A 24,506-nucleotide genomic window follows, 5' to 3' on the forward strand; every position below is an offset into this window, starting at 1 on the left:
TATAGGGAAAAGAAGTAATATGTTCCGGTAATTGTCAACATCGCTTCTCACATGCATTGAAGCTTCTGACCCAATGGCTTATCAATACCATTCACAGCATGACATGGGCCACTAATTTCACGTTGCTTGTTAATTGTGGGAGGCATGTTACTACTGTGGCAGTGAAAAGTCTGCTTTCAAGCCTTTACAAAGCAAGTGTACTGTGCAAGCCAGTCGAATCGTTCTTTGGGTGCCAAGAAGATGGAAGCCTTTCTTTTCTATGAATAGGCTTCTACTCTTTTCTGAAGGACTTGACAAAAGTGTTATGATGCTGCCCTCACGTGAAGCAGTTTCCCTTCCAAAACTATAGAGTTGGGAAGCATTACATTGATAAGAGCACACTTGACTGATTAGAAACACTTGAGCACACATGTTGATAATTTATCAGCCCCAAATCACCTGCAGCAATTCAAAGGACTGGGTTGATGTCTTGCTATTCATTCTGTAGGTTTATCATCTGGATTCTTTATCAGAAATAAGCTGGGGGTTGGGGGGCATCCTAGCTCCTACAATTCCCTTTTGGGTTGTTGCATTTGCCAGCACAATGCATTGGGCTAGTTGGTGCAAATACATAATTACTTTGTTTAGCGCAAAACAACAGACACAAGAAAGGCGACAGGACAAGGCGCTTGTCCTGTCATCTTTCTTGTGTCTGTCGTTTTGCGCTAAACAAAGTAATTAGGTTGTCACATGGTGCTGAGCTCACATACTGTTATATGCCATTTGTATGAAAATGTGAATTTTACTCCATTGCAAATTCACTGCACAGGTAAGATACTGGAGGTTGGAAAATTGTCCTTGTCCAGAGCACAGAAGTCTCAGAATTCTGTGTGCACATGTTTACAAGTATTAATAATAATAAGCTGTTGTCTAAATAACATGCTAATGGATGAAGTAGGCATGTCGTGGTATTCAAAACGTTTAGTTATTTTGCCAATGTAGAGCCAAAAGACCAAAGGTGTTGAGTAAAGGTGGAGCAAAACCTTGCAAGCTTAGCTCGGTAACAAATCCATTCCAGGGCTAGGCTCCACATTATTCTTGCTCACCTGGTTCCTTGCTTTGTTACTGGCTTTCTGCTTGAAACACCATGCTGAGTGCTACTCACTTCGACAAACTCCTGCTAATTTGGAGGGAAACTTCAAAAGGATCACGAAAGACTTAATTTTGTGTGTGTGTGTGTGTGTGTGTGTGTGTGTGTGTGTGTGTGTGTGTGTGTGTGTGTGTGTGTGTGTGTGTGTGTGTGTGTGTGTGTGTGTGTGTGTGTGTGTGTGTGTGTGTGTGTGTGTGTGTGTGTGAGAGAGAGAGAGAGAGTGCGCGCGTCTGCCTGCCTACATGCATCAGTGCTGTGCAGTACTTTATTGCTTTACTTTTGCCAGGGTACCAGATTCGTAACACCTCTCTCATGCAAGTGCCTTCCACGATTGGCCATTGCTGTTGTGACTGTTTCGTTATCATGCTGGTCACTATTGTGAGTGTCAAGTGTCCAAGTGCTAGCTGATTGGGAGAACTTTTGTGTAAGAGAGGTTTTGTGATACAGGTTTCTGATTGTCAGCATCTTGATATGTTAGAGAGTTTTAGCTTGTCTGGTATTTTGGTAAACGCAAGCGGACTTGACATTTTGCCGGATGAGCGAACATGCAAATGTGAACAGTCCACACAGTGCAGCCACCTGGTGGTGCAAAGTTCAACCAGACAAATGCAGCTTACACTTGACAATATACACTTGATTACTGCTGCGATATTATCTGTATTTGTCTAGTTGAGTTCTGCACCATCAGGTGGCCGCACCATGCCCAACATTCACATTTGCGCGTCCGCTCATCAGGTAAAACACCCAGTTCACGTACGCTTACCCGGATGCCGGACATGCTAAAGCTCTCTATTTTGTACAAGAGCCTAAAATCTAGACCGTGAAATGTTTGTGAAATATCTTCCACTTAGGGAGCACATTCTCGCTTTCTGCTTGGGACTTGAGAGGACTTTGTTTAAAAGTAAGACCCCGTGAAGTTCTGCAGGCTTGTCTGAAAACTTCAGTGGAACCCTAAAACACTTCTGGCCTCCCTTCTCTGTGCATTGTCCTTCACAGTGTTTCGTTGTGTTAATTTCAGCAGAGCTCTTTCTGTTGTGTTACCCAAGTTGAAAGCTGCCGTTCAGTGTCTTTTGTTCTGGGGATCACTGAGCATGTCACAAGCACTTCAATGAGGAAGTAGATTAAAAAGTGTGCAGCATAATCATGTCCAATCTAGATGGGCACAATGGGGATTTTACATGCACCAGGCCAGCCAGTATTCTGAAGCAGAACAGAAAGCCGAGCAAGTTGGTATGATGCAGCACCGAGAGTGGATGATTGCATACGAGTAAAGAATGCAAGTGCTCACTTGATGTTCACTCTGTCCACGTTCTTGAGCTTCACAATATGATAACGCCATCACATTTACCTGCATGCTTACTGCTATCAGTAGCCAAACTCTCGGAGCAGATGAACAGTTTCCATGATGAAAGTTACTCTGGGGCTTTTCTAGGCTGTACTGTATGTCCCTTTAAGGATTAATAATTTCACTAATCTGCTCTTATAATTATTTGCATCAGTTCTCAGTGAAATTTTGTGCCGATATTCCCAATGAACCAAATAGCTATTCTCTTTTGTTATTTATTGGTAATATTTTCATATTTGTCATTGTAATTCTTATGAAAGTCTGTTTATCCTTGTTTGGCCAGTGATATTTATGTTTGGGGCCCCAATAACTTCTTTTTTTCATATTGCAGGTGCAGTTTCTGGCAGAAGGCGCTCATCTGTCAAGCTCAAGTGACGTGTACCATACACAAGACCACTTGGAAATTGCACATGCCCCCATGCCATCCTTGGGCAACGGGGCTTCAGATGTAGCCATTCTCACCACGCGAGCAATCGTGCACTAGTGTGGTGTGTGCCGTGCTAAGACTGTTACCGTGTGCTCCGAAACGTACACATTCTAACTTGCGGATTTTTTACTATGCTGATATGCAAGTGATATATTATATATATACACATAAGTGGCACGTCATGAACCGCTCTCATGCGGTTGTTGTCTGGCAGTCGCCCTCATCATGCTGCAACAGCAGGCAATTGCATTACTAAGCCGCAAGGCCGAGCCCGCACAGAAGTTCATCATTGCTGCTTGCCATTGTGTTCCTTTTGTTCACTTACACTTCTGAAAGAGGAAGAATGTCTATGGCATGCTGTGATTTGCTTGTGAATGATCATGATTCCTGCTGATTGTGTACGCACACATCGTTGGTCTGAACTTTGCTCATAGTTTGCGCTGCCTGCTATGTATCGGGGGCGTGTGCTGAGCCGGTGCTCTAGGTTACGACGCCACGATACATAGCGCACCGGTGATGTAAAACATTTTGCAAACATGGTCAGCCATCACCTGAGCAGTTCCAAGATTTTGCAAGTCCACTGTAGAGTATTTATTTTTTCGTGTCTTCAAAGAGTCCTTTTGTATGTAGCCCTCCTTGGCTATGCATTCCTTCGCTTACTTTTAGTACTTCAGTTAGATTGTAGCTTTCTTGGTTGTTTTTTAGTTGAACATCTCGCGCATTTTAGGAAGCATTGCTTCCCTTGTAGAGCCAGTTTATTTAACTTTACATGATGCCTTTGAGAGTAGCATTACTTCAGTAATGTGGGCATTCATAAATCAATGTACAAGTTTATTTACTAATGAAAGGGCATAAATTCATGTAGCCTTTTTTGGTCTTTCCTTGTGGTTTAAAGAGCCTTAATTGTGTATAGTCTTTTTGAGCCCTGCTGATGCAGTTTGTATTTTTATTATAAATTAAAACACATTTTTAAACAAAAAGTGTTCCTTGTGGTGAATGCACTGCAATAATTGAAACCATTGCAAAGCACTGTGTAACATTCATGTACGATTCTGTGACATGCTTGCTTACTGACCTGATGTCCACATGCAGGTACGCATGTCACTGAGCTTTTGCCCTCAAATGTTGTTCTGAAATACCGCAGAGAACAACGAATTAGTACAAAAATGACAGAAGGCACCACTCCAGTTTACAGGAAACGAAACATTGAAAACCCTTAAATGTGACCCTAACTATGCAGAGATGGTTCCCATGTATGCAGTCATGCACACTGTTGGGCCAACTCAGAAACCGTAAATTTTGGCAAGCGCATATATTAATTTGACGCACTCATTTAATGGCATGTAATGCTTGTGTCAAAATTGGCTGTAAGGTGCAATTGCTGCTTTAGGCATTATAGCATGGAATGTATTTAGGTCGTGATTACAGGATAGGCACCATGTGTTGTGAAATAGATGTGTCAACATCTTGCCGAATGCACACTGACTTTGTACACTCTCTGGTGTAGTTTTGCCTCATCATCATTCCTGTGTATGATGCTTTAGTATGGATAGCATTCCTGGCAATGCAGTACTGGCTATTCGCAGTGTTATTCAAAGGTAAACCAAGAATAGCGATTCCTGTTTCATGGTAAACTTGCGCCTTCATGTGTTCATGTGCATTCCATATGTAGTTTCCAGTGCATTAAACTTGAGTAAATAGCCTGAAAACATGCGCACATTCCTCCACATGCTTTGATTTTATGCATTGCCAGAAGCACTGCTTGCATAGTATAGTGCATCGTACTGCTTGCACAACTTGGGTTTCCTTTATCTTAACAAACAGTTGCCGTCAAAGACGTGATTTTCATTTAGATATTGCACTAGGTTTGACCAAACATTTTAGTATTCCTTTTTCAGGTTGTGCAATCATACTGACGGCAGAGCACATGGGCAAGATTAGGCAAGGCAAGGCCGCAGGCCGTAGGATGAAAGCTAAACATTTCGGGAATCTAATGCAGTTAAAGTATGAATTGTAATTGAACATTGGCTCCAACTTTCCGAAGAGTACAGCTTTTTTTTCACCAAGGTTAAACTATGGATGACAAGCAGTTTTGTTAAGCCGCATATAAATATACATGTAAGCTCTCTAGCACAGTTGTGGTACGGCAACCTTGATGTAAGCTGACCATAGCAAGAGTGTTCATATCCATCTTGACAACTGTGCTATGTGATGTAAGGTGGATGTACTTGCAGTATTTTGTGCACATAAGACAGCAGCATACCATGTAGGAAAGTTAAACGGTTATTGCAAGAAGAAGCATTCATACTCTTTCAAGAAATATAAATTGAAAGTACTGATCAGTGAGCGTGTGCAAACAAATTGGTTTTACTTTTTTGTTCCCACATCAGACCTCTTGGTGCTAGCTAACTTGGTTTTAGAAAGCCTGCAACATTTGATATCCTAACAGTAAAAGGTAAAGACAACACAAAGAAATGAAACTCGCGGTAAAGCTTTTGCATGCATTAATGCAATTAATTACACTTCCTGTATACAAAAAAGTGCATATATATAAAATCATCAGCCTATTTTTATGTCCACTGCAGGATGAAAGCCTCTCCCTACGATCTCCAATTACCTCTGTCCTGCACCAATTGATTCCAGGTTGCACCTGCAAATTTCCTAATTTCATCACCCTCCTAGTTTTCTGCCGGCATCAAATCACTTCCGTTCTCTTGGCACCTATTCTGTAACTCTAACGGTCCACCAGTACCCTACGCATTACATAGCCTGCCCAGCTTCATTTTTTTTCTCTTAATATCAACTAGAATATCTGTTATCCCTGTTAGCTCTCCGATCCACACTGATCTCTTCCCATTTCTTAACGTGACGCCTAACATTCTATTGCGATAGCAAATTACGGACACTCCAAGCGAATTTTTGCAATCAGCGTGATCATAAGACTCCGTACATAGTTAGGTGCATGTATGCTTTATGCCACCATACTATATTACCTGCAGTATATGCAGGTTATATTCCACATCATTCTATTGCTAAAGTTGCTCATACCAGGGCCTGCATTCTTGACAAAATTATTCCTCAGAATTTTGAGAATGGCCACCCACAAACGAATGTCATAAAACAAAACACCAATAGTGCATGCTTAGACTTATTGTGAACCAATAATGGAGCTCAAACCTGAAAATGATGTCTTTTATTGGCGCAACTGGGCACTACCTCCGGTATCCGCCCAGGAAAGAGGTTTGAAACGTACCTGATTGCGGAAAAGCGGCATTAAGGTCGCTAAGAAAGGCGTTGGCTTTAATTGATAAACATAAATGAAATTGTGTGATGGCATGATTCAAACAGAGGACCCCTGGAACAACAGCTTGTTTTTACTTGGCCAGCTTACATTTACTTCATACTGTCACTATAGCTAAGAGTCTTGCACTTTGTGCAGTATTCTAACATGTCGCTATCGCATTCATTGCTTCGCCCTTATGGTGAAACTGATATTTTTTTCATTCTATCACTTTTTACACGGTCCTTTGTTCTCAAGCTTCTTTAGTTAACTTCCAAGTATCTGCCCCATATGTTAGCACCAGGAGAATGCAATGATTGTACACTTCTCTTTCAACGGCAGTCGTAAGCTCCTAGCCACGATTTGTTAATGCCTGCTGTATGCACTCCTACCCATGCAGTGGTGATCCAGCCAGTTGAGGATTTGGAGCAATTTTTGTAGCAGAAAAAAATGTTCTGGAGCAGTTTAGGAACAGCCACACCAGCATTTTGGAGCAGTTTCAGAGTAGAAAAATTGGTATTTTAGGAACACTTGAAGTACTACAGCAGTAATCCACAGCCATTTGGTGAAGCTTGTTATTACTGTGCAATCAGTAAGTGCCACTCAACAGTGAAGCTAGACACAAAGCCAACAGCAACCAATTAATCTTGCCTTCCCGCAGACAGTATACCATGCAAGCTTATGTTGCAAATATTCTTATTTGGGTAGGCAAAGAACTTAATTTTGTAAACGAATAAAATTGTGCAGGCTAACGAGAACTAAGATATGCGGCTGGGTGCAAAACAAACAAAATAACAAATGAGCGAGAACAATTTGCGCCGTCAGGCACCACAAGACAAAAAGTGATGGCAAATGTCTCAACGAGAGACTATGCGTCTGTGAACGGCGCCAAGGTGAGATGCCTCCGTATACGGTGTTTTGCAAAGATCTCCAATGCCATCAATGAACATTGTTCGACAACGTTCGTACCATATCCCGTACACTTAATTTTTGCTTTCATTGTGAGGCGGTTTGTCAGCTTCCAGTGAGTCATGTGGCCTCTGCAAATAGAAACAAGTCGGTTTGACGTAAAACTATAACTTTTGTCGCCGATACCCGACTGACCTTTTGAAGCACTACCAATTTGGCCTAACGGCCAAGGCTGTTGGCCGATGTAACGTGACCATCAAGTTTTCCACAAGCCGTCGCGGAAAGTTTGCCGCAAATATATTCATGTGAGTGGCTAACCAGTGATCGGTTCTGAGATTATGCATACGTGTTTTTGACAGCTGTCGAAGCCAGTGACTACTGCGCTCGCGGATAGAAGTTCACAGGTTTACAGAATATTCCGAACTGCATGTGCAAACGCGTGAATCTGCGTGTACGGTCGCACATATGTGATACGATCTGCATGCCTTCCAGTGGCTAATTGGTCCTATATCTTTGCACATTGGTGCTGCTTTCGTTGTTCCCTTTGTTGGTGTCGGGTATGGGAATCGTTTCGATTGGAGTTGATGACTTGCACAACCCTTGTACCAAGACGGGCACGCCTCACAATCAGATTGTGGCTTCACCACGTAAAAACTTCAGAATTAAATTATCTTTTGTCCTAAAACCAACTGAGCGCCATGGTAAGGCTGCGTGCAATGCATCGACCTTGTGAACTCAATTATTTAAATGTTCACAAATTAAGTCATATAGTTGAGTACTAGCTGCATAACACTACTAAAAACATTGAGTTGCTGTGAAAACGCGAAAACACCACACTTGCGCAGTAGGTGCAAATGGCACTTGAGTGGGCGCAGGCAGGAGCAGGCAAGTCGAATTGTACCAAAATGGCACAGCTGTACCACCACTGCATTTTTATTCTGTAACATACTCCTGTACAGACTTTAGAAGCTGACGGGCGATCACACACACACACACACACACAATTATATACAGTGAACTCGTTAAGACGAATATTCGATCGGTTAAGCTGAATTCTCGGATATAACGAACAAAATGGGAACATTTCTTGGTTTTCGGTAGACTCAATGCAAAAAGATCTGCTTAACACGAACCGCCTCAGACCAATGCCTCCTCTAGATAGATGCCTGCAGCGTCGCTCGCTTACCCATTGTAGCCGTCGCGCCTTGAGTTGCGGTCGGTTGTCAAGAGATAGCGCCACCTACTTCCTTATCTCCGCCAAGGGGGCTGGGGTGCTGTGGTGTCGCGGCGGTAGCGGCGGCCGCGCTGCCATGTGGTGATGTGCGCATGCGCGCATGTGTTGCAAGCGACCACCGCACAGATCGCTAGCTACCACTTCAAGTGGAAAGGAGAAACGGGAGAAAGGTAAGGGCAGCAGGTTTTCGGCGCACGCGGCAGGCATCTTTTTAAAGGAGGCGTTGCTCAGACCATTGCTCAGACAGACATTGCTCTTCGGTCAAGACGGACATTCGGAGTGACCGCTACCAATCCCGGAGGCTTGGGTGCCAATGCGCCGCGCCCGGGGGCGCGTAAAGACACCCTACTGGAGGCCTGAGGCGCGCACATCGACGTAGGCAGAGGCGAACAAGATTGACGAGGAAACAAAGAGATAGTGACATTTAATTAACTTAGTGAACGAGGCCTAGGGTGGCGCGCAAGCGTATTATAGCGCATACAAAGCTATCAGCCTTCGCTGTGCATAGACTGTTCGCATCGCAGATCGTATTCAAGACAGGGCTCGCGCGGTCACGCCAAACGCAGCAGCTGCCGGAGTAGAACGCGCCCCTGTAAACATTAGCTTTTCGCTTACTAACTAAAAGCATAGTGTCAGCGCGCACAGGGAGGCTTGAACACATCACACTCGATGACCTCTGACCCGTGCCTCGGACGCTCGCTGTCAAAACGCTGGCGTGAGAAATCGCGGCAGTAGCAGCGAGAGAAGTGACTAAGCTTCGTGCTGTCTACCGCTGCAACACAAACTGAGCGGCGAGAACATGGCGCACGCAAAGCGTACGATCCATCTGCCCACCTAGACTGTGCCCCGTAGCAGATCGCGTTCAAGATAAAGCCTGCGCGACCGCGCACGGCCGAAGCATGGCCGAAGTACACCACCTCCTCCCTCCCCTCCTGGTGCCAACGCGCGACGGAAAACGGCGCGCTTGCCCCCCCCCCCCCCCTTTCCTCCATTGCGTCGCACGCTTTCACTCGCACACGCAGCGTACGGCGCGCGAGGATGATATCACGAGACGAAACCATTACAGCCGTATCGCAAACGAAACCTGTAGCAAATGCAAGAGCAGGTCAGCCCAGCGTGCCTCCGCCTACCTTTCTCTTCCGCGACGCTTCGCCTAGTTTCTCCTTCTCCACGTCACCTAGACTTTCAACTAGGTTGCGTTGCTTTTCTGAGCGCTCAGCGCGCTCCTTCGTACTTTCGCTAGTGCGGATAGGGTGGCTAGCTCGGAGCCTGCACCGATGACCCGTGAGGCGGCAGATGCCTGCTTCAACTGCATAGTGAGCTTTTTCTAGCAGCACAGAAGGATTTTCAAAATCATTATAGGTGAGATGACATCGTTTGTGGCTGCTCGCCGATTTGCACAGAAGCGCCAAACGTCCATCATGGATTGGATGAAACCAAGCAAGAGTACCGCTTGAAAACAGTTTTCTATTAAGTTCAGCTAAATAAATGCCCGGTTAGTTATTAAAGTAGACTGCCGGTTTGAGTCTACTTCATTTACCATTTGAAGTAAAATAGTTGGATGCACCTGGTCATGTTGCCGATTCTTCTTCTAATAAGAGCAAATAGTTTCAGACTACTGTATTTATTTAAAAACTCTATGGGTTCAAGGATGCGAACTAATGACTAAAGTGAAACGGGAGGCGCCGTCGACATGGTCATCGTCATCGCTGCGGAAGAGGAGCATGGACGCTATGGGTCAACGCAGTTTTACTTTCGGAATCTGCATACACGTTGTTCTTTCATTTCTTGCGTACTATTCAGAATGTTCCACGCACTGGGTGGTCACTGAAGATGGCAAGATACAGCCTCAGGTGGGGAGAAATTCTCTTCCGTGTGTTTTACCGCAGCACCATCTGTGCCGCCTAGGTGCACATTGGTCGGGTCACATACAGATGTTCCAGTCGTTAATCAAAACATGTCTTTCCTAACGTCGGTCGCATTGTTTTATAAACGGCACAGTTTACTTCACAGTAGGTTTATAAACATGTGTGACAAAACGGCCACTGCTCTATGTTATACGTTGCGCTTCAGTATTGTCGACTGCGTTCTTGAGCTGCCGCCTACGCTCGTGCCAGCGTTTTGCGTCTAAACGCTTTTTATTCTCTAATATTCGTAAATTTAAGTGCATCCTTGCGAGCTGAGGCAGTGTTACGTGTTGCTGATTAGTGTTATCGATGTCACCGTTTGTTAATATCTCCACATCTGTGTGCAGCTAGAGGTTAAACCCCGCGTTGAGCAATATACCGGCAGATAACGCAAATGGCCTAGTTTGCGCTATGGTTTTGCAATAGCTGTTGTTGACGACAATGGCGGTCATTATAGCATATGTCGCAATATTCTTTAGTAAGGCGTACAAGGCCAGCGACATTGGATATGGCTCGTCCATCTTCGCGCAGAGAGCGCATTATTTGATTTTGTTTAAAGACGACCGTCTACTACGAACAAAGGCAAAAACAAAATCACCAGATTTGTATAACGAATGCAAAAAAGTATTGTATGTTGGCCCAGTTCTTCTTTCTTTTCGCTCTCTCTGTTTTCTTTTCTGGTAAGAAATAAATTGTAATTGTTTGTTGACTGTCTATATGCTTCTGGCAGAGAAAATTTCACATGGCACAACAGTCTTATATTCTTAGGTGATCTGCTGTCTCCTTGTCACAGCAACCATATATAGGTAAACTTATATGGTGATGCTTGATGTGCTAGGATATCTTCTTTTCTACCTTGGATTATTTGCTGCATTACATGACGACATAACACACCATATACCTCTGCCTACTTTAGACTGCCACTGACCTCTGCCCCTTGGCTAAGCGCAGATCGACAGTGTATTCTCCCTGCGGCGGCCTTATGACCTTCTCGGCCTGCTGGCACAAGAGGAGCGTGCCGTGCAGGTAGAAGAGTTCAAGCAGCAGCTGCTGCAGCGAAAGCAGGAGATCGACTGGTGTGAGGACCAGGCATCTGATGTTGAGCAGCGGCTGTACTCTACTGACAAGGACTGTCTGTTGGCTGGGCAACCCCTCACAGACTTCGACCTATATGTCAGCACAGTGGTACCCTTCGATCATAAGATACAGAGGTGTGTTCCAAGATGAAGGCTGTTTTACTGTTTTGTCTATTTCCAGTTTTTCTTTTCGGCCTGGTTTCTTCTTTCTGTTATTATTTTTTCTTCTCATTATAAATGCAGAAGTTGTGCAGTGAACATGATCTAAGGGCCCCTCTATAGTGAATCACTCCAGCTCGATGAGCTTCATTTTCAGTTAAACATGAATTGGCCAAACGTGTGGAATAGCACAGCAACAAGAAAAAGAAAGTGGGGAGATGGCGCTGTCACCCATGATTTCATGGAAACAATGCAATATGTAAGGGGCTCCTGAAGGTGAAACGAAAAATTTGAGGAAAACAAACAAAAATCCCTGCACTGTTCCTCATACTTTACTAGGTACCAAACAGCCCAAGTAAGCTCTCTATGAAGTCGAGAGTCCCTAATTTGTTTGGTGCCTTAGAACAGATGGATTTGCTCAATTTGCATCAATACTAGTGGCCTTTGAGACTAAGTCGCATGCTTTGTGCCAGTGGTGCACTGGTTACCCGTGCTGGCAGAGAAGGGGTGAGTATGTGGCTGCCAATGCACAATGCTGCAGAGCAGGTTTGGGCTGCTGCAACTTTGATCAAGTTCAAAGAAGGCACTTCCACTGCGTTCCACTGCATTTACATGCTCAGGAATAACTATTGCAGCTGTTCAGGGAACAAAAGACATGCTGTAGCCATTAATGTATTCAAGGTATGTTTGATTTATCGTACATTACTTCGCATTATCTTGTATCGTCAATAGCAAAAACAAACCATCTGCAGCTGTTCTTGTGATATTCCGATTAGTACAACGTTTTTGCTTAGTGCTAGCTAGCCTGTATTCATAAATTTTCTTCACAGATATTAAATTAACCTCTGCAAATGCCCAACTGATTTTCTTGTCCCATGCCTGCTGCTGTTTACTTGATGTCGTCTGACAGCTTGCAGTGCTGCAGAAAATCTTTGATCCACTCACAGAAATCTAGTTACCTTATACTAACTGCTGTAATGACATTGTCTCATATTTGAGTCAGATATACTTTCATGTGATCCCATTGTTATTTGATACATTTTAAGTCCTCTTTGCTTCATTGTAATCCACAAGCACTTTGCAGTGCTTTTCAGGAAAGTATGAATGCCATTTAGCAGATGTATCATTTAGTTGACTTTTTGTGGATGTTAATTTTGTGTATGAAAAAAAATATGGGAAACAGCTTTTTAGACTGACAATTTTGAAGGAAAGAAATATCACAGTTTCGTCATAAGGGCAAAGCAATGAATGCGATAGCAACATGTTAGAATAATACATGAAGTGTAAGACTCGTAGCTGTAGTGACAGTATGAATTGAAGTAAACGTATAAGCTGGCTAAGCAAAAATGAGCTGTTGTGCTATGGGTCCTCTGTTTGAATCCTGTCATCAGACAATTTCATTTGTGTTTATTAATTAAAGCCAACGTCTTTGTTAGTGACTTCACCACCACTTTTCCATATTGGGTATGTTTCAAACCTCTTTCCTGGGCCAATCCTAGAGGTATTGCCCAGCTGCGCCAATAAAATGACATCATTTTCAGGTTTGAGTTCTGTTATTGTTTCGCACTTTTAATATTTAAGCCTGGGAAGATTTAAGATAAAAGGCATGCACTGTCGGTGTTTTGTTTCATGACGTTTGTGGGCTTCCATACTCAACATTCTGAGGAATAATTTTGTCATGAAGTAATAACTGGTATGAGCAACTTGAGTGATAGAATGGTGTGGCAATGTTACCCACATATACCGCATGTTATATTGCATAGCGTGTCATATAGCATACGTATACCTAAATATATAAGGAACCTCATAGCGATGCTAACGTAAATGGCGATGATGACAGAAAAAATTTGCTTGGACTCTCCACATAATTGCTACCAAAATAAAAACTAAAGAAGTTTTGTACTCCAGGGTAAACATGTGTATACCTGTAAATGAGTAGAGTAATTTCTGCAGGGCTGCCTCTTCTCGAGACAATCATGCAGTGAAGTTCCTGTTACTTTATAGTATTCTTCGTAATAATTGTTACGTAATGGAGCACCGTGTAGCAGCTTGTAAAACTGGCTTGTGCTAGCATTTAGTGCTTACAAGCCTGGAAGCAATGGAACCTTTTGCAATATTTTATTTCACTGTGATTAACAATTTTTAAAAGAACTGCAAAAGTAAATATCAAAATTAACTGTAGTGATAGGTTACGTGGTCCTGAAATATTCTGAGGTGTAATTCTGCTGTAGGCAATGACTTAATCACAAGAAGGTTGCTGTTGAAGACAGCAGTTTGCTCAAGAAACTAGGTGAAGATCTATTCTTTACATTTAATGCATAGTGAAAATTATATGCTGCATTGGCTGCCTCTGGAGATCTTGCTTAGCTGGACATGCCCACTTCAGTAAGTGTGGGCACCGTACAGAGAGAGCACCACACTTCCACAGACAGTTCCGACACACTAGTGGGAAAGGGTTGTGTCCCTGAACTCTACACCAGAAATATCCAGTGCAATTGGCCTGCCTGTATTTTCTGTCACATTAAAATGCAAATATATTTTTACAGTGAGTAGTTGACAGTATTGTATTGTTGTGCACAAGAGTAGCAGATGCCCCCCTGTTTTGTTCTGACCTTCATTTTTGCATCAGCTAGCAAAGGCTTTGTGATTTCTGCTTGAGAATGTTCTGCAGGCATATGACTGTGCCTTAAGCGACAAATAATGGTAACAGTTCCATCATACGATGCTCAGTCGAGGCTTGAAAATGCTAGGGTGCATGTTACTTCTGGATGTGCATGTACCAGTTGCAAGAGAAACATAAGGCATTCTTGAGAGCTCATTTCATATTTACCCAAGGTTGGGATAGATTCGTGTAATGTTATGTGTTTTATATGTTGTGTTAATTTACTCGCTGATGAAAGTTGTGTTCTCAGTAAAAATAATGGTTTAGAAATTTTGTAGAACTTATCATTCTAGCTTTAAAACGTTTGCCTTTGATGTTCCTTTAATTACAAAAATGTGACATCAAACAACAGATAATGACCTCTATAGCATAACACATTACCTGGGAATGAGCTAATATCAAGTCGCTTGTCTTATCTGCCGCAGTCACTGGGAGAAAATAGACCAGCGGGCTGCCCGGGGTGACCTTCCAAAGCCTAACTGTTCTCGTGCTCTGGACTTGGACTTCAGCATGCATTCCTTTGAACATCTTACCGTAAGTAGCACAGTTAAACCTTGATATAACGAGCTTCATATTGCGAAATTCTCGATATAACGAGGTCTTTAGTTTTTGATAATCTCTTGTCAATAGAACACCATGTAATTAGAACCTCAATATAACAAAGTGTGTTTGTTAGCGATTTCAATATAACGAAATTTCGCTTCCGCAGCGAACAAATGCCGAGACACTAAATGAAAACTTCCGCAGACGCAGATGGTCAAATGATTGAATTACAAGCGGCTGCTTGCAGACGGGCACCTCTCAAATCGCGCGCGGCGCTACAAGAGCAACTGCCGAAGTTGAGCCGCGTCATGTTCCACGTAAAGTCCATGTGCGATAAGATCCTATCGCGCCCCGCGCACTTTGTACTTTAGGTGTGACTGAAAGTGTGCGAGGGTGAGAAAGAAAGATCGTGGCTTCATGCACGAGTGCCGCCTTCCTGCGCGAGCAAAGGATGGGGGGGGGGGGGGGGGGCGAGCTCGCTCGCGGTAACGCGATCAAGTGCACACGAGGATGGGTGTGGTTGGGTGTTAAGTTGGCGTGCGACGCGATATTCCGGCGCGCGTCTCGGCGGAGGCTGCTCATGGTTGTAAGTGCGGCTGAGCGCATCTGCCGCGTGTGCGTAGAATGGGCGTGCCGAGATGACGTGGCATAGTGTAAGCTGTCTTTCCGCACATGTAGTATTGAAGGTTGCGTAATCTCGAATTTTGGTGACTAGTTGGAGCGGGAGGCAGACGAAGGATTCGCTCCCCGCTGCCGGCGCTTTTCATGATAGCCTCGTCCCAGATGCCGACGGCGCTATCAGCCGCGAGGGCAGAGTGCACGGGAAACCGGTAGCTGGCTTCGTTTAATTCATACCGCCTGTGTGAAGATATCGCCGATGTGGCATGGAATCGCATCATTCGTCGCCGAGTCCCTAATTCATCAAAATGAAGGATTTTCTCATTCAAGTTTGCTTTCTTTGATTTCCCGTTATTTCGGAAAATTCTACGGCCCCTTTCCCTGTAAGAAAAGTCGATTGGCGACTGCACTTATTTGCATAAAAGGTGGAATTTCCATACAACGAAATTTCGATATAACACCGATATTACCTACTTCGTTATATTGAGGTTTAACTGTATTCCGTGAGTTAGTATACAGTGCAGCTGTTGTAAGTGCTCATCTATTTACGAAAATTGTTTGGTTAAACTTCAACATACACATGCTGTAAAGTTGAGGTTTGATGCTATTACAAGAAGGTATGAACATAAAATTCTGACCAATACATAAGGTGTTTTTTCTTTAGTGCATTAGCACTGATGGCTGACCAGTTAGGTTCTGGTAATTTGTGAGTGTTAATTTTTCCACACTGGCATCCTGTGCAAGCATGCATGAACTGTCATTGCATGGGAATTAAGAAGTTCCTTGTTGATTGCCAATGTTACACTGTTACTAGCTGTTGCAATAAATAAAGCTTGTGGAAAAATCAGTGGCAGTCATTTGCACTCTATCTGTGCAATTTCTGCAGCATTGGTGGTCTGACTGGCATGGCTCAGGTTTGTTCCAAAATGTGTTGTTCAGCACGTGCGACTAAATGTTGAGGTCTCATTAAGTTGCACGGTGGTGCTTATTCTATGAGTTACTCCCTTTTTAAGTGAAAGCATTTTATCTATTGCCAACTAGTGCTGTCTTTTCACACATATTATCACCATTAAGAACTCAAGAAGCTTCAGTACAGAGTGTATGGACCATCCACGAATTTTGCTTTGCAGTGCAACTTCAAAACAATGCACTACTCTTCACTGTGGTGAAACCGCGCCTTTTTTAACAGACAGCACTGGAGAGAGCAGTAAAATTAAGTGATTTTTTTTCTATGGAGCCTAAGTAGTAATTTGATCGCAGTTGGAAGCTATTGTTTTCTCATGGCATGGATGATTTTTTTTTCAGTGCTGTAATGAGGAGTGCAAGTTAAATTCAGAAGCATGTTGTATACACAAAGGTGTCGCATGCAGACGTATAGTAATTCGACATTAGTGGAGACGTTCAGATCCTGCTTCTACCACCATATTTCATTCATGTGATGGGTTGTAATAAAAACAAGAGTCAGCTTTCTTTTTTTTGCTAATACAAACTGTACTTGTGCAAACCTCAGTGTGTGATGCGCATGTTGGCCTTGCACAGACAGCGTGATAGGCAGAATGTAATGCATGCATACAAGCAGTAGTGAGAAGCCTTCATGTAGTACCACATTAATTTTCAACATTTAATGAATTAATTCTGGGGTTTTACATGCCAAAATCATAATTTCATTATGGGGCACACCGCAGTGGCAGACTCGAGGTTACTTTTGAGCACCAGGGGATCTTTAACGTGCCCCCAATGCATGGGATACGGGCATTTGACATTGACTTGTTTCAATCTCTGAGATCACTGTAAGTCGAGACCTGCCATGTCTCATGGTTAAGCCAGTCCAATGTAATCCATTCACCATATGGATGTTAATTATGGATGTCGAGCATATTATCTTGACTCTTCGTGCTTTGACAGTTTATGCTGTCATGTTTTTGTGGGTATGCTAAACATGGAAATCAGGCTTTCTGTGCGAAACTGTCACAACAGAATTCTGAAAGAGTTGCTTTTCATTACAACTGGGCAAGGGCTAAACCTGGTGAAAGTGCCAATTCTTTATGTGACTGGGCACAATATATTGTGCCTATTTTGGCTTTGTTCACTAGGGCGTTCGAGAAAGAAAGAACCTGACCATGACACCCGAGGCTGGGCTGCATCGGGCTGTCTCGGCAATCGAAGGGACAGAGCAATTCGGCTACGAGGTGTATAAGGCCATGGCGAAGGTAAGACCACTACACCTCCATTCTCCAGCCCTTTGTGTACACTTACAGAGAATCGAGAAAAAGGCCCTGATAATGAGGCACTCACTTACAGCTGTTTATTGTCATGAGAAAACACTAATATTTCCCCATTACTGACGCTTGTGGCTGTAATAGCGGAACATCTACGCCCACATATTAGAAAGATTTAGCTTGTCCGTAAACTTCTCACCATTTACGGATTATCGAAGCCAAGGGCAGCAGTGGTAATGGTGGTGGTGGTGGTGGTGGGGGTGGTGGTGATGATGATGATGATGATGATGTTTATTGGCATCTCTTTTGAAACAGGGCGGAGACACATAGTCACCTATCTTGCTTGATTTATGCATATTTTACTACATTTATTGGCATCTAGCCTTTTGCCCATCTGGTCTCGATCGTAACTTTTATATCTAAAACCTCTATCACTATAATGCACTATTACCTATGCTTGCATTGACTCCAGTTGTGTTCTCATTGAAGGAAAATCACAAAAGGGCTTACTTGATCGTTTATGTCACTATCGATGCTTTACACCTGCAGTTAAGTGGAATATAATAGATCATTGCAGTGATCTATTATAAACTAAGATGATCAATTATTGATGAAGTTGCTATTAGCTTTTTATGCTTTCTGGCTAAACTCTGTGTCACAAAGTGTCACTACAGTAAAACCTTAAGTTCAGATTTCATGGGACCAAAAAAATCTCAAAATTAATCGAATGTTGAATTATTAAGGGTATATTAAGAAACAATAAACAAATGCTTACTACACCAACACGGTTTTCTTTACTGAATGAATGAGCAAATTCTGTTTCTATTTTGCACAAAAGCAGTGCAGAAGCTGCAATGTGCCTTTTTTATGTTCCTGTGCTGCCCTCTGCCGCACGTGCTGAAAATGTTTTGGAAGGGTATAGGGGCTTTCGCCAGTTGATTTGTGTACCTGTGCCCATGTTGAGTGTGCATGGGTTGTATGTTTCGTTGTTTGAGATTAATTAATAATGGTATCTCCAGCGCAGCCTGTTGTTCTTGGAAGCCATGTAGCACTCATCGACTACTGGTTCAGCAGGCCTGAGTGCACTGTATTGTGCTAACAGTACGACCGATAAAAGCATGCTGAGTCAACGCCTCCTATTTTAGGAGGCGTTGGCTGAGTTCCATCTGCCGGTGCGGCTGCCTTGGAGTTTGTTGTTGCTGATGTCTGCTCTTACACACCGATTTTTGTATTAATTTTATGCATTCATTCAATATTTCACATATTCAAGAAGTCTGAGCGCAGCCTTCCATGTGCACATAGAGTTTGACATTTACAGCCACAGGTCGTTGTTAGCTTCAGATATTCTGGAAGCGGCGCATCGCTGATAGGAAATAATGTCAAAATGTAGCAAAACATACATATCTACGCATATTAGCCGCGTTGTTCCACCGAGAGACAAGCCTGTATGAGCGGCTGAGCCACTTAAACAACAGCAACTGTGACCCAGACACATATATTATGGGCTCTTATAAGAGATTCTCGTTTTTTTTTTACCTCATCATACTTACAGATTCTGCGTGCCATAAAGTATTTTTAGAGAAAACTATGCTCGGCAGAAGCGTTCAACCGCGAGAACATGGATGCCATTGCTGACACCGATGGTAACTAAGCAAGTTTATATGCCTGCATCGAATGCACTGTCTCTTGTTTCCCATGTGACGGAGAGGTAAACGGTGCTTCTCTGTAACTAAGAAATGTGTCAGCATAACAACACATACAGACCCACCCATCTACATAGCGAATACGACTGATAGCCTTCGGCAAAGGTAGCGTAAGTACAAATGTTGGCACAACACTGTGTCCCCGCTTGCCACTTATTGTGTGTGCGCCATGCGAAGTGAAGAGTAATTGATATCAAATTACTATAGGGTCACAACTGAACTATAAGAGCAGTTTCCTTCGCTCTAACTGCTTATTTTATGTTCAGCTCCACCGGTGGTGGGTGCACGAACTTGAAAGTGCCAGGCCTAACCCAACCTTCGCTAAACAGGATCAACATTGGGTTAAACTTCATGTGCATGGCTTCAGATAACTAAAGCTTGTGCATTGCAACTTCGTATGCATGTTTTGACCCATCTCGAGCGCAATTAATTATATATATATACGAGCGAAGGCACTGCGGCTATCGCATTGTTGGTTTGATGGCCAATCGCGTGGGGTTCAGTCGAGCATGCCGATTTTGTCTGTGCTGTCGATAAGAAGGCCCGTTGTGCTACGACCACTCATGCCCGTCGGTTGCATTGTTGTGGGTCTATTATAATAAAATTGTTCCAGCGACACACTGTGCTGAATAGTAGGCCAACCGTTGGCATCAGCATCTTGTCGGTCTCGTATTGACGCAGTGTTACCACGCCTTAAATGAGTGTGTGAAGTCCAGCACACGCTGCCACGACCAGCAAGAGAGGACCAATGCTGCAAGAAGACTTCGTCAGCAATGTGATGTTTTTTCAGTGGCGCCCAAGTGCAATGCTTTGTCGATAAAGTTGCTAGCCATCAATGCAAAGCAGCAACTACGTAGTTCACAGTGCAGTCCGGACAAAGCCCTGGGGGCCCTGACTGCTTTCTGTTTTAAAGTGGAGTTGCAGTCTTGCGCTACGCACGTTTTCGGCACTGCACTGACATAGAGCTATATACCAGTGGAGTTACAAAAGGGTACATTGCACGAGTGTTTGCTGCAGAGTGCTTCTGTGCACTTTTAAAAAATTTTTCTGTCTCTTCTTCGGTGTACTTTCCCCCGGTTCTGGCCATGTGGCTGCACGTACATCCCTTCCAAAATGTTTTGTGGCTAATCCGCTAGGCCAGGGCAGCATGCATGCGCCATTGCGCTGTGAGAAAGGCGGATTCTTGTTATCTCGTGACTGATTGACTCTCTCAGCAGCGAAGACCTTGCGACTTCTTTCGCAGTGTGACCGCTGCACATGCCTTCATCTGAGACACTTTTTTCACTATCGTGTGCATATCCCAATTGTTTTTTCACCAGTGGGCTGGTCACCTACAAGCTGTCCGTCTATTGAGATCTAGCCACTGCTCTATATCTTCACCAGCTTTGCACCGGACTGAACCATGGCCGCAATTGACACGTTCATAGACGGCGACCTTGCGGTTCTGAAGGCATCTGGCTGATGCATGCGCCGAGTCAAGACGGAACTACTTTTAGGCACAACCACTGCGCACTAAACCGTGGTCGCTATCGATGCAATCATAGATGGTGACTAGGCAATTATGAAGGCACGCTGATGACATGGTGTTGTGCGGGGCAATCAATGCAAGAATAAAGGCTCTAAACGCACAAATAGGTGTGATGCATTCCGGCATTGCTGTCATTCGTGTACGATTTCTGCTGATAACTATGGCTACTCACACTTTGTGCTAGAGCTGTTCTTGCTCTGTGTCGCATATATGCGGCACTTGCCGAGTTCTGAGAGTTGTCCGAATTAACCTATGTGCGGCCGAATAGGTCTGATTTAACGAGATTTTGATTGCATGATTGCATTGAATTATCTGATTTTCCAAATTAACGAGAGTTGAATTAACGAGGTTTGACTGACTAACATTGTTTCCTCAGTACATCTCTTTGATAACCTGTCATTCTGCATACATTTACGGACAGGCTAAAAATCTATCAACATGAAGCGTATTCACGCAGGCAGGGCTAAGTTATTCAGTGTGGTAGGTATTTTCTGAAGGCGTTGGAAAGACTGGTTTCTATCATTTTATTGCTGTTTGTGTACTGTGCGACTTTGAGGGCCAATACAGAATGTACCCAACTCAGCCAGCAGGTGGTGTCGTGGGGTGGTACCACTATGATACAAGGCCTATATACTTGGATGGATTATGTTGCTATAATGTTGATGATAACAACTACTAACAGGCTCCAAGAAGGAATGCTTTTGCTATAATGCACATGGTTACAGTGCCAACATACTTAAATTATAATTTATCTACACCGTGATATGCATTTTTCCAAGGGTCTCATTAAACATATTGAAAATGTCCCTAATAGCATAAGCTTCTTGACTGCTGTAATTTGTGTGGGTCATCATTCTAGGTGCAGTAGCTTATAGATTCAAATTTAGATTACAAGGAAACTCTATATAGCGAAATCTGTAATACAACATTTTTAATTTCCCAATATTTGTTCCACTGAACACCACATACATTTTTCTCCATCATTTGGCAAGTTAGTATTGTTCCCCTGTTTCAACGACTTAATGTTCCAACATCTGTGGACTTTACCCCTGCACAAAGACAATCCATATAGGCGAAAGATAGAGGGAATTCTCTATATCAAGCTCACTCCATTGGTGGTGCAGAAAGAGGGGACTTCATTTTCTCTACCCGCCGTGGTTGCTCAGTGGCTATGGTGTTGGGCTGCTGAGCACGAGGTCGCGGGATCGAATCCCGGCCACGGCGGCCGCATTTCGATGGGGGCGAAATGCGAAAACACCCGTGTGCTTAGATTTAGGTGCACGTTAAAGAACCCCAGGTGGTCAAAATTTCCGGAGTCCTCCACTACGGCGTGCCTCATAATCAGAAAGTGGTTTTGGCACGTAAAACCCCAACTATTATTATTATTATTATTCATTTTCTCTGCTAATAATGAACCTTTATTTTGCTTAAGAGGTACAAGTGTTTAGAGAATGATCTAGCAGTCTTATGTGTTTGTTTATCTGCATTGTCATTCAAAATGTTGAACATGTATGTGTGTGACCATGAACACTTTTCTTTTTTTTTGGCATAGAACAACACGTCCTGGGTGATCTTCAACTTAGCGGCTTACTATTGGAGGGAGCAGGGTGATGCTGCCAGTGCCATTGAGTGTGTACGCAGGGCACTCCACTTTTCTCCCAGGTGGGTCACTTGCATCCGGACCTTCACCTGTGAGCTGAGAGCATAGTCATGTGTGACAGTGTGTGAAGAAAACAATTGTCATCCATCCATCTGTAGTGAAATGCTACAAAGGGAGTCAGCTGGTCTCACCATGAAGTGAAATTCCTGGTAGGAGTGTGCTGAATTGGGCTGGTTGGTTCATGATGAAGGTGTTTAAAAAAATGTGCAAAGGGTAGGACGAAAGCAGAGACAACAAACACAGCGCTAACAACACAACACTAAATGGTTGGCACTGTAAAGTCGTAGTTAACTATTTCTTTTTACCTTTGTGGTACTATGTCAGCTGCTCAAACCAGTATAAATTTCTCTTCCTATCTCTTTCTTTTTCAACTCCCTCTGCATCACACTGCTATTAGTCAGGCTTGTGGCATGCCTTTCTCTTGCACAAAAGTCTCTTGGCATTGCAAGGTTTTACAGAACTGCTTTTGTTATAAATAGCTTGTGCCTAATGTGATTTGTGCCTGAATGCCGTTTAAATGAAACCGAGCTTCTCCGGTTAAGAGTTGAAGGCCAACTGCAGTGAAATTCCACTTTGACTAAATTTGTTATAAATGAATTAAAATGAGTATAGTACACTTAAACCTCTATATAAAGAACTTCAGTATAACGAGACTCTTGATATGCCGAAGTATTTAACTTTTTATGGTATCTTCTTGTCCACAGAACACCATGTACATTGAACCTCAAGATAACTAATACCCATGCCACACGGGCACAAAATATGACATTCACTAGTTAATGCCTTAAGCTCACTGACATTTTTTTCGCCAGAGCTGCCACACGTCTAAATTTAATTACAATTGATGTTGTGATGTCGAAGACAGCATCTTCTGAAGTGAGCAATTTTAAGGTACTACTAAATAAAAAATATACATCTACAAGTTTACTTTGCACCTTCATGAACAGCGAATCATAAAAGCGAGCATACTGTGATGCTGTGAGCTTGAGTTTGTTTCTGTCTTTTACAATACTGCAACTGACCATAGCAACTTTGGCCATTCCAAGTCAAATTCGAAGCCCAAAACCAAAATGGCACTTGGTTTGTCGAAGCGGTTCCAATGCTGACCTGAGGAAGTTCATCAAGTACAACTCCTTTCAGAAGCATTGTAGTTGAAAGTTATGTATAAATTATTTTTTACATGGTAGGAACTGTTTCAAATACTTCAATTATACTGTAATGTGCAAGCTATGAAGTCGAGGGTGTGCATTTCTCAGTCAAATGAGTTCTGGTGAATGCATTAAATAACAAATGACATAAAGCAAATGGCATTAAAATTTAAGGCATTAGCAAGTTAATGTCATTTTCTGTGCGTGTGTGGCACTGGCATAAGTGTGGTTATACAGTCAAGCATACTTATAACGATGCCGGTTTTAACTATATCGCATATAACCAGCAGCCGATGCACCGTCAACTTTTCTGTGTGTTCTATTGTAAAATAAACCTCTTACTTCAAAGCTCCCATGCTGCACTATGGGTTATAACAAATAAATCTGACTACGGGGTGTGTGCGCCGAAAGGAAAAAGAACGCAAAATTGCCTAAGAAAAAAAAAATTGCCCAGCCCCCATTCTGACACTCCCCACCCCCACCCCCACGCTTCCTTGCACGACATGCCTACATCACATTGTGTAAAAAAAAACGTAAACCTTTTTGTCACACTCACCTTTTTGCCCATGTCGGTGTTTTTTGCTTTTTGGTATCAAAAACATTTATGCGAGCTCATTGTGTGCCCTCATATCTCAAACATTGAATTTTGCATGAAGGCTGCTATATGTCTGCACTGTGAGAAACTAGGCTTTTTAAACGGTTCAAAGTTTCGTTGCAGTTGCCTCTTAACAGCGAGTGGTCAAAATTGTGCTAGGCAAGAATTGCCGTTGAGAAAGTCAAGGTCGGGCATTGTGAAACAGATTGATATTTGTCGCTTGGTTGGTTGATTGTTTCTTATTTTTTTAACTTTAATTAGGTTGCATGAGAGAGTAAACTAGGCAGGAGACAATGCAGTGTGTGTTGATGATACTGAGTACCTGACTGCGCTAGCCAGTTAATTTTATGCAATTCATTTTATG

The 24,506-nt window shown here is 43.1% G+C and overlaps 2 protein-coding genes and 1 long non-coding RNA gene across 3 annotated transcripts in view; 2 read left to right on the top strand and 1 right to left on the bottom strand.

Moving 5' to 3' along the window:
* LOC142579292 (DNA damage-regulated autophagy modulator protein 2-like) overlaps positions 1 to 4,635 on the top strand; it is a 24,928-nt gene extending 20,293 nt beyond the window's left edge. The window contains exon 8 of the mRNA XM_075689340.1: positions 2,806 to 4,635. Within this exon, the coding sequence (XP_075545455.1) occupies positions 2,806 to 2,958 (153 nt within the window). The 3' untranslated portion in view covers positions 2,959 to 4,635. The remainder of the gene's footprint in view (positions 1 to 2,805) is intronic.
* The window catches only part of LOC142579293 (uncharacterized), a 22,722-nt gene extending 12,904 nt beyond the window's left edge, over positions 1 to 9,818 (bottom strand). Inside the window, exons 1-2 of the long non-coding RNA XR_012827375.1 lie at positions 9,455 to 9,818; positions 3,977 to 4,031 (exon numbers count right to left, since the gene is read on the bottom strand). This is a non-coding gene — a long non-coding RNA (uncharacterized LOC142579293). The remainder of the gene's footprint in view (positions 1 to 3,976; positions 4,032 to 9,454) is intronic.
* A 36-nt stretch (positions 9,819 to 9,854) lies between these two features.
* Positions 9,855 to 24,506, top strand: part of LOC142579291 (tetratricopeptide repeat protein 17) — a 31,436-nt gene continuing 16,784 nt past the window's right edge. The window contains exons 1-5 of the mRNA XM_075689339.1: positions 9,855 to 10,177; positions 11,183 to 11,442; positions 14,554 to 14,662; positions 17,383 to 17,499; positions 22,292 to 22,401. Of these exons, the coding sequence (XP_075545454.1) occupies positions 9,986 to 10,177; positions 11,183 to 11,442; positions 14,554 to 14,662; positions 17,383 to 17,499; positions 22,292 to 22,401 (788 nt within the window). The 5' untranslated portion in view covers positions 9,855 to 9,985. The remainder of the gene's footprint in view (positions 10,178 to 11,182; positions 11,443 to 14,553; positions 14,663 to 17,382; positions 17,500 to 22,291; positions 22,402 to 24,506) is intronic.

Source organism: Dermacentor variabilis, chromosome 4, assembly GCF_050947875.1.
Source record: "Dermacentor variabilis isolate Ectoservices chromosome 4, ASM5094787v1, whole genome shotgun sequence".
Taxonomy (NCBI): domain Eukaryota; kingdom Metazoa; phylum Arthropoda; class Arachnida; order Ixodida; family Ixodidae; genus Dermacentor; species Dermacentor variabilis.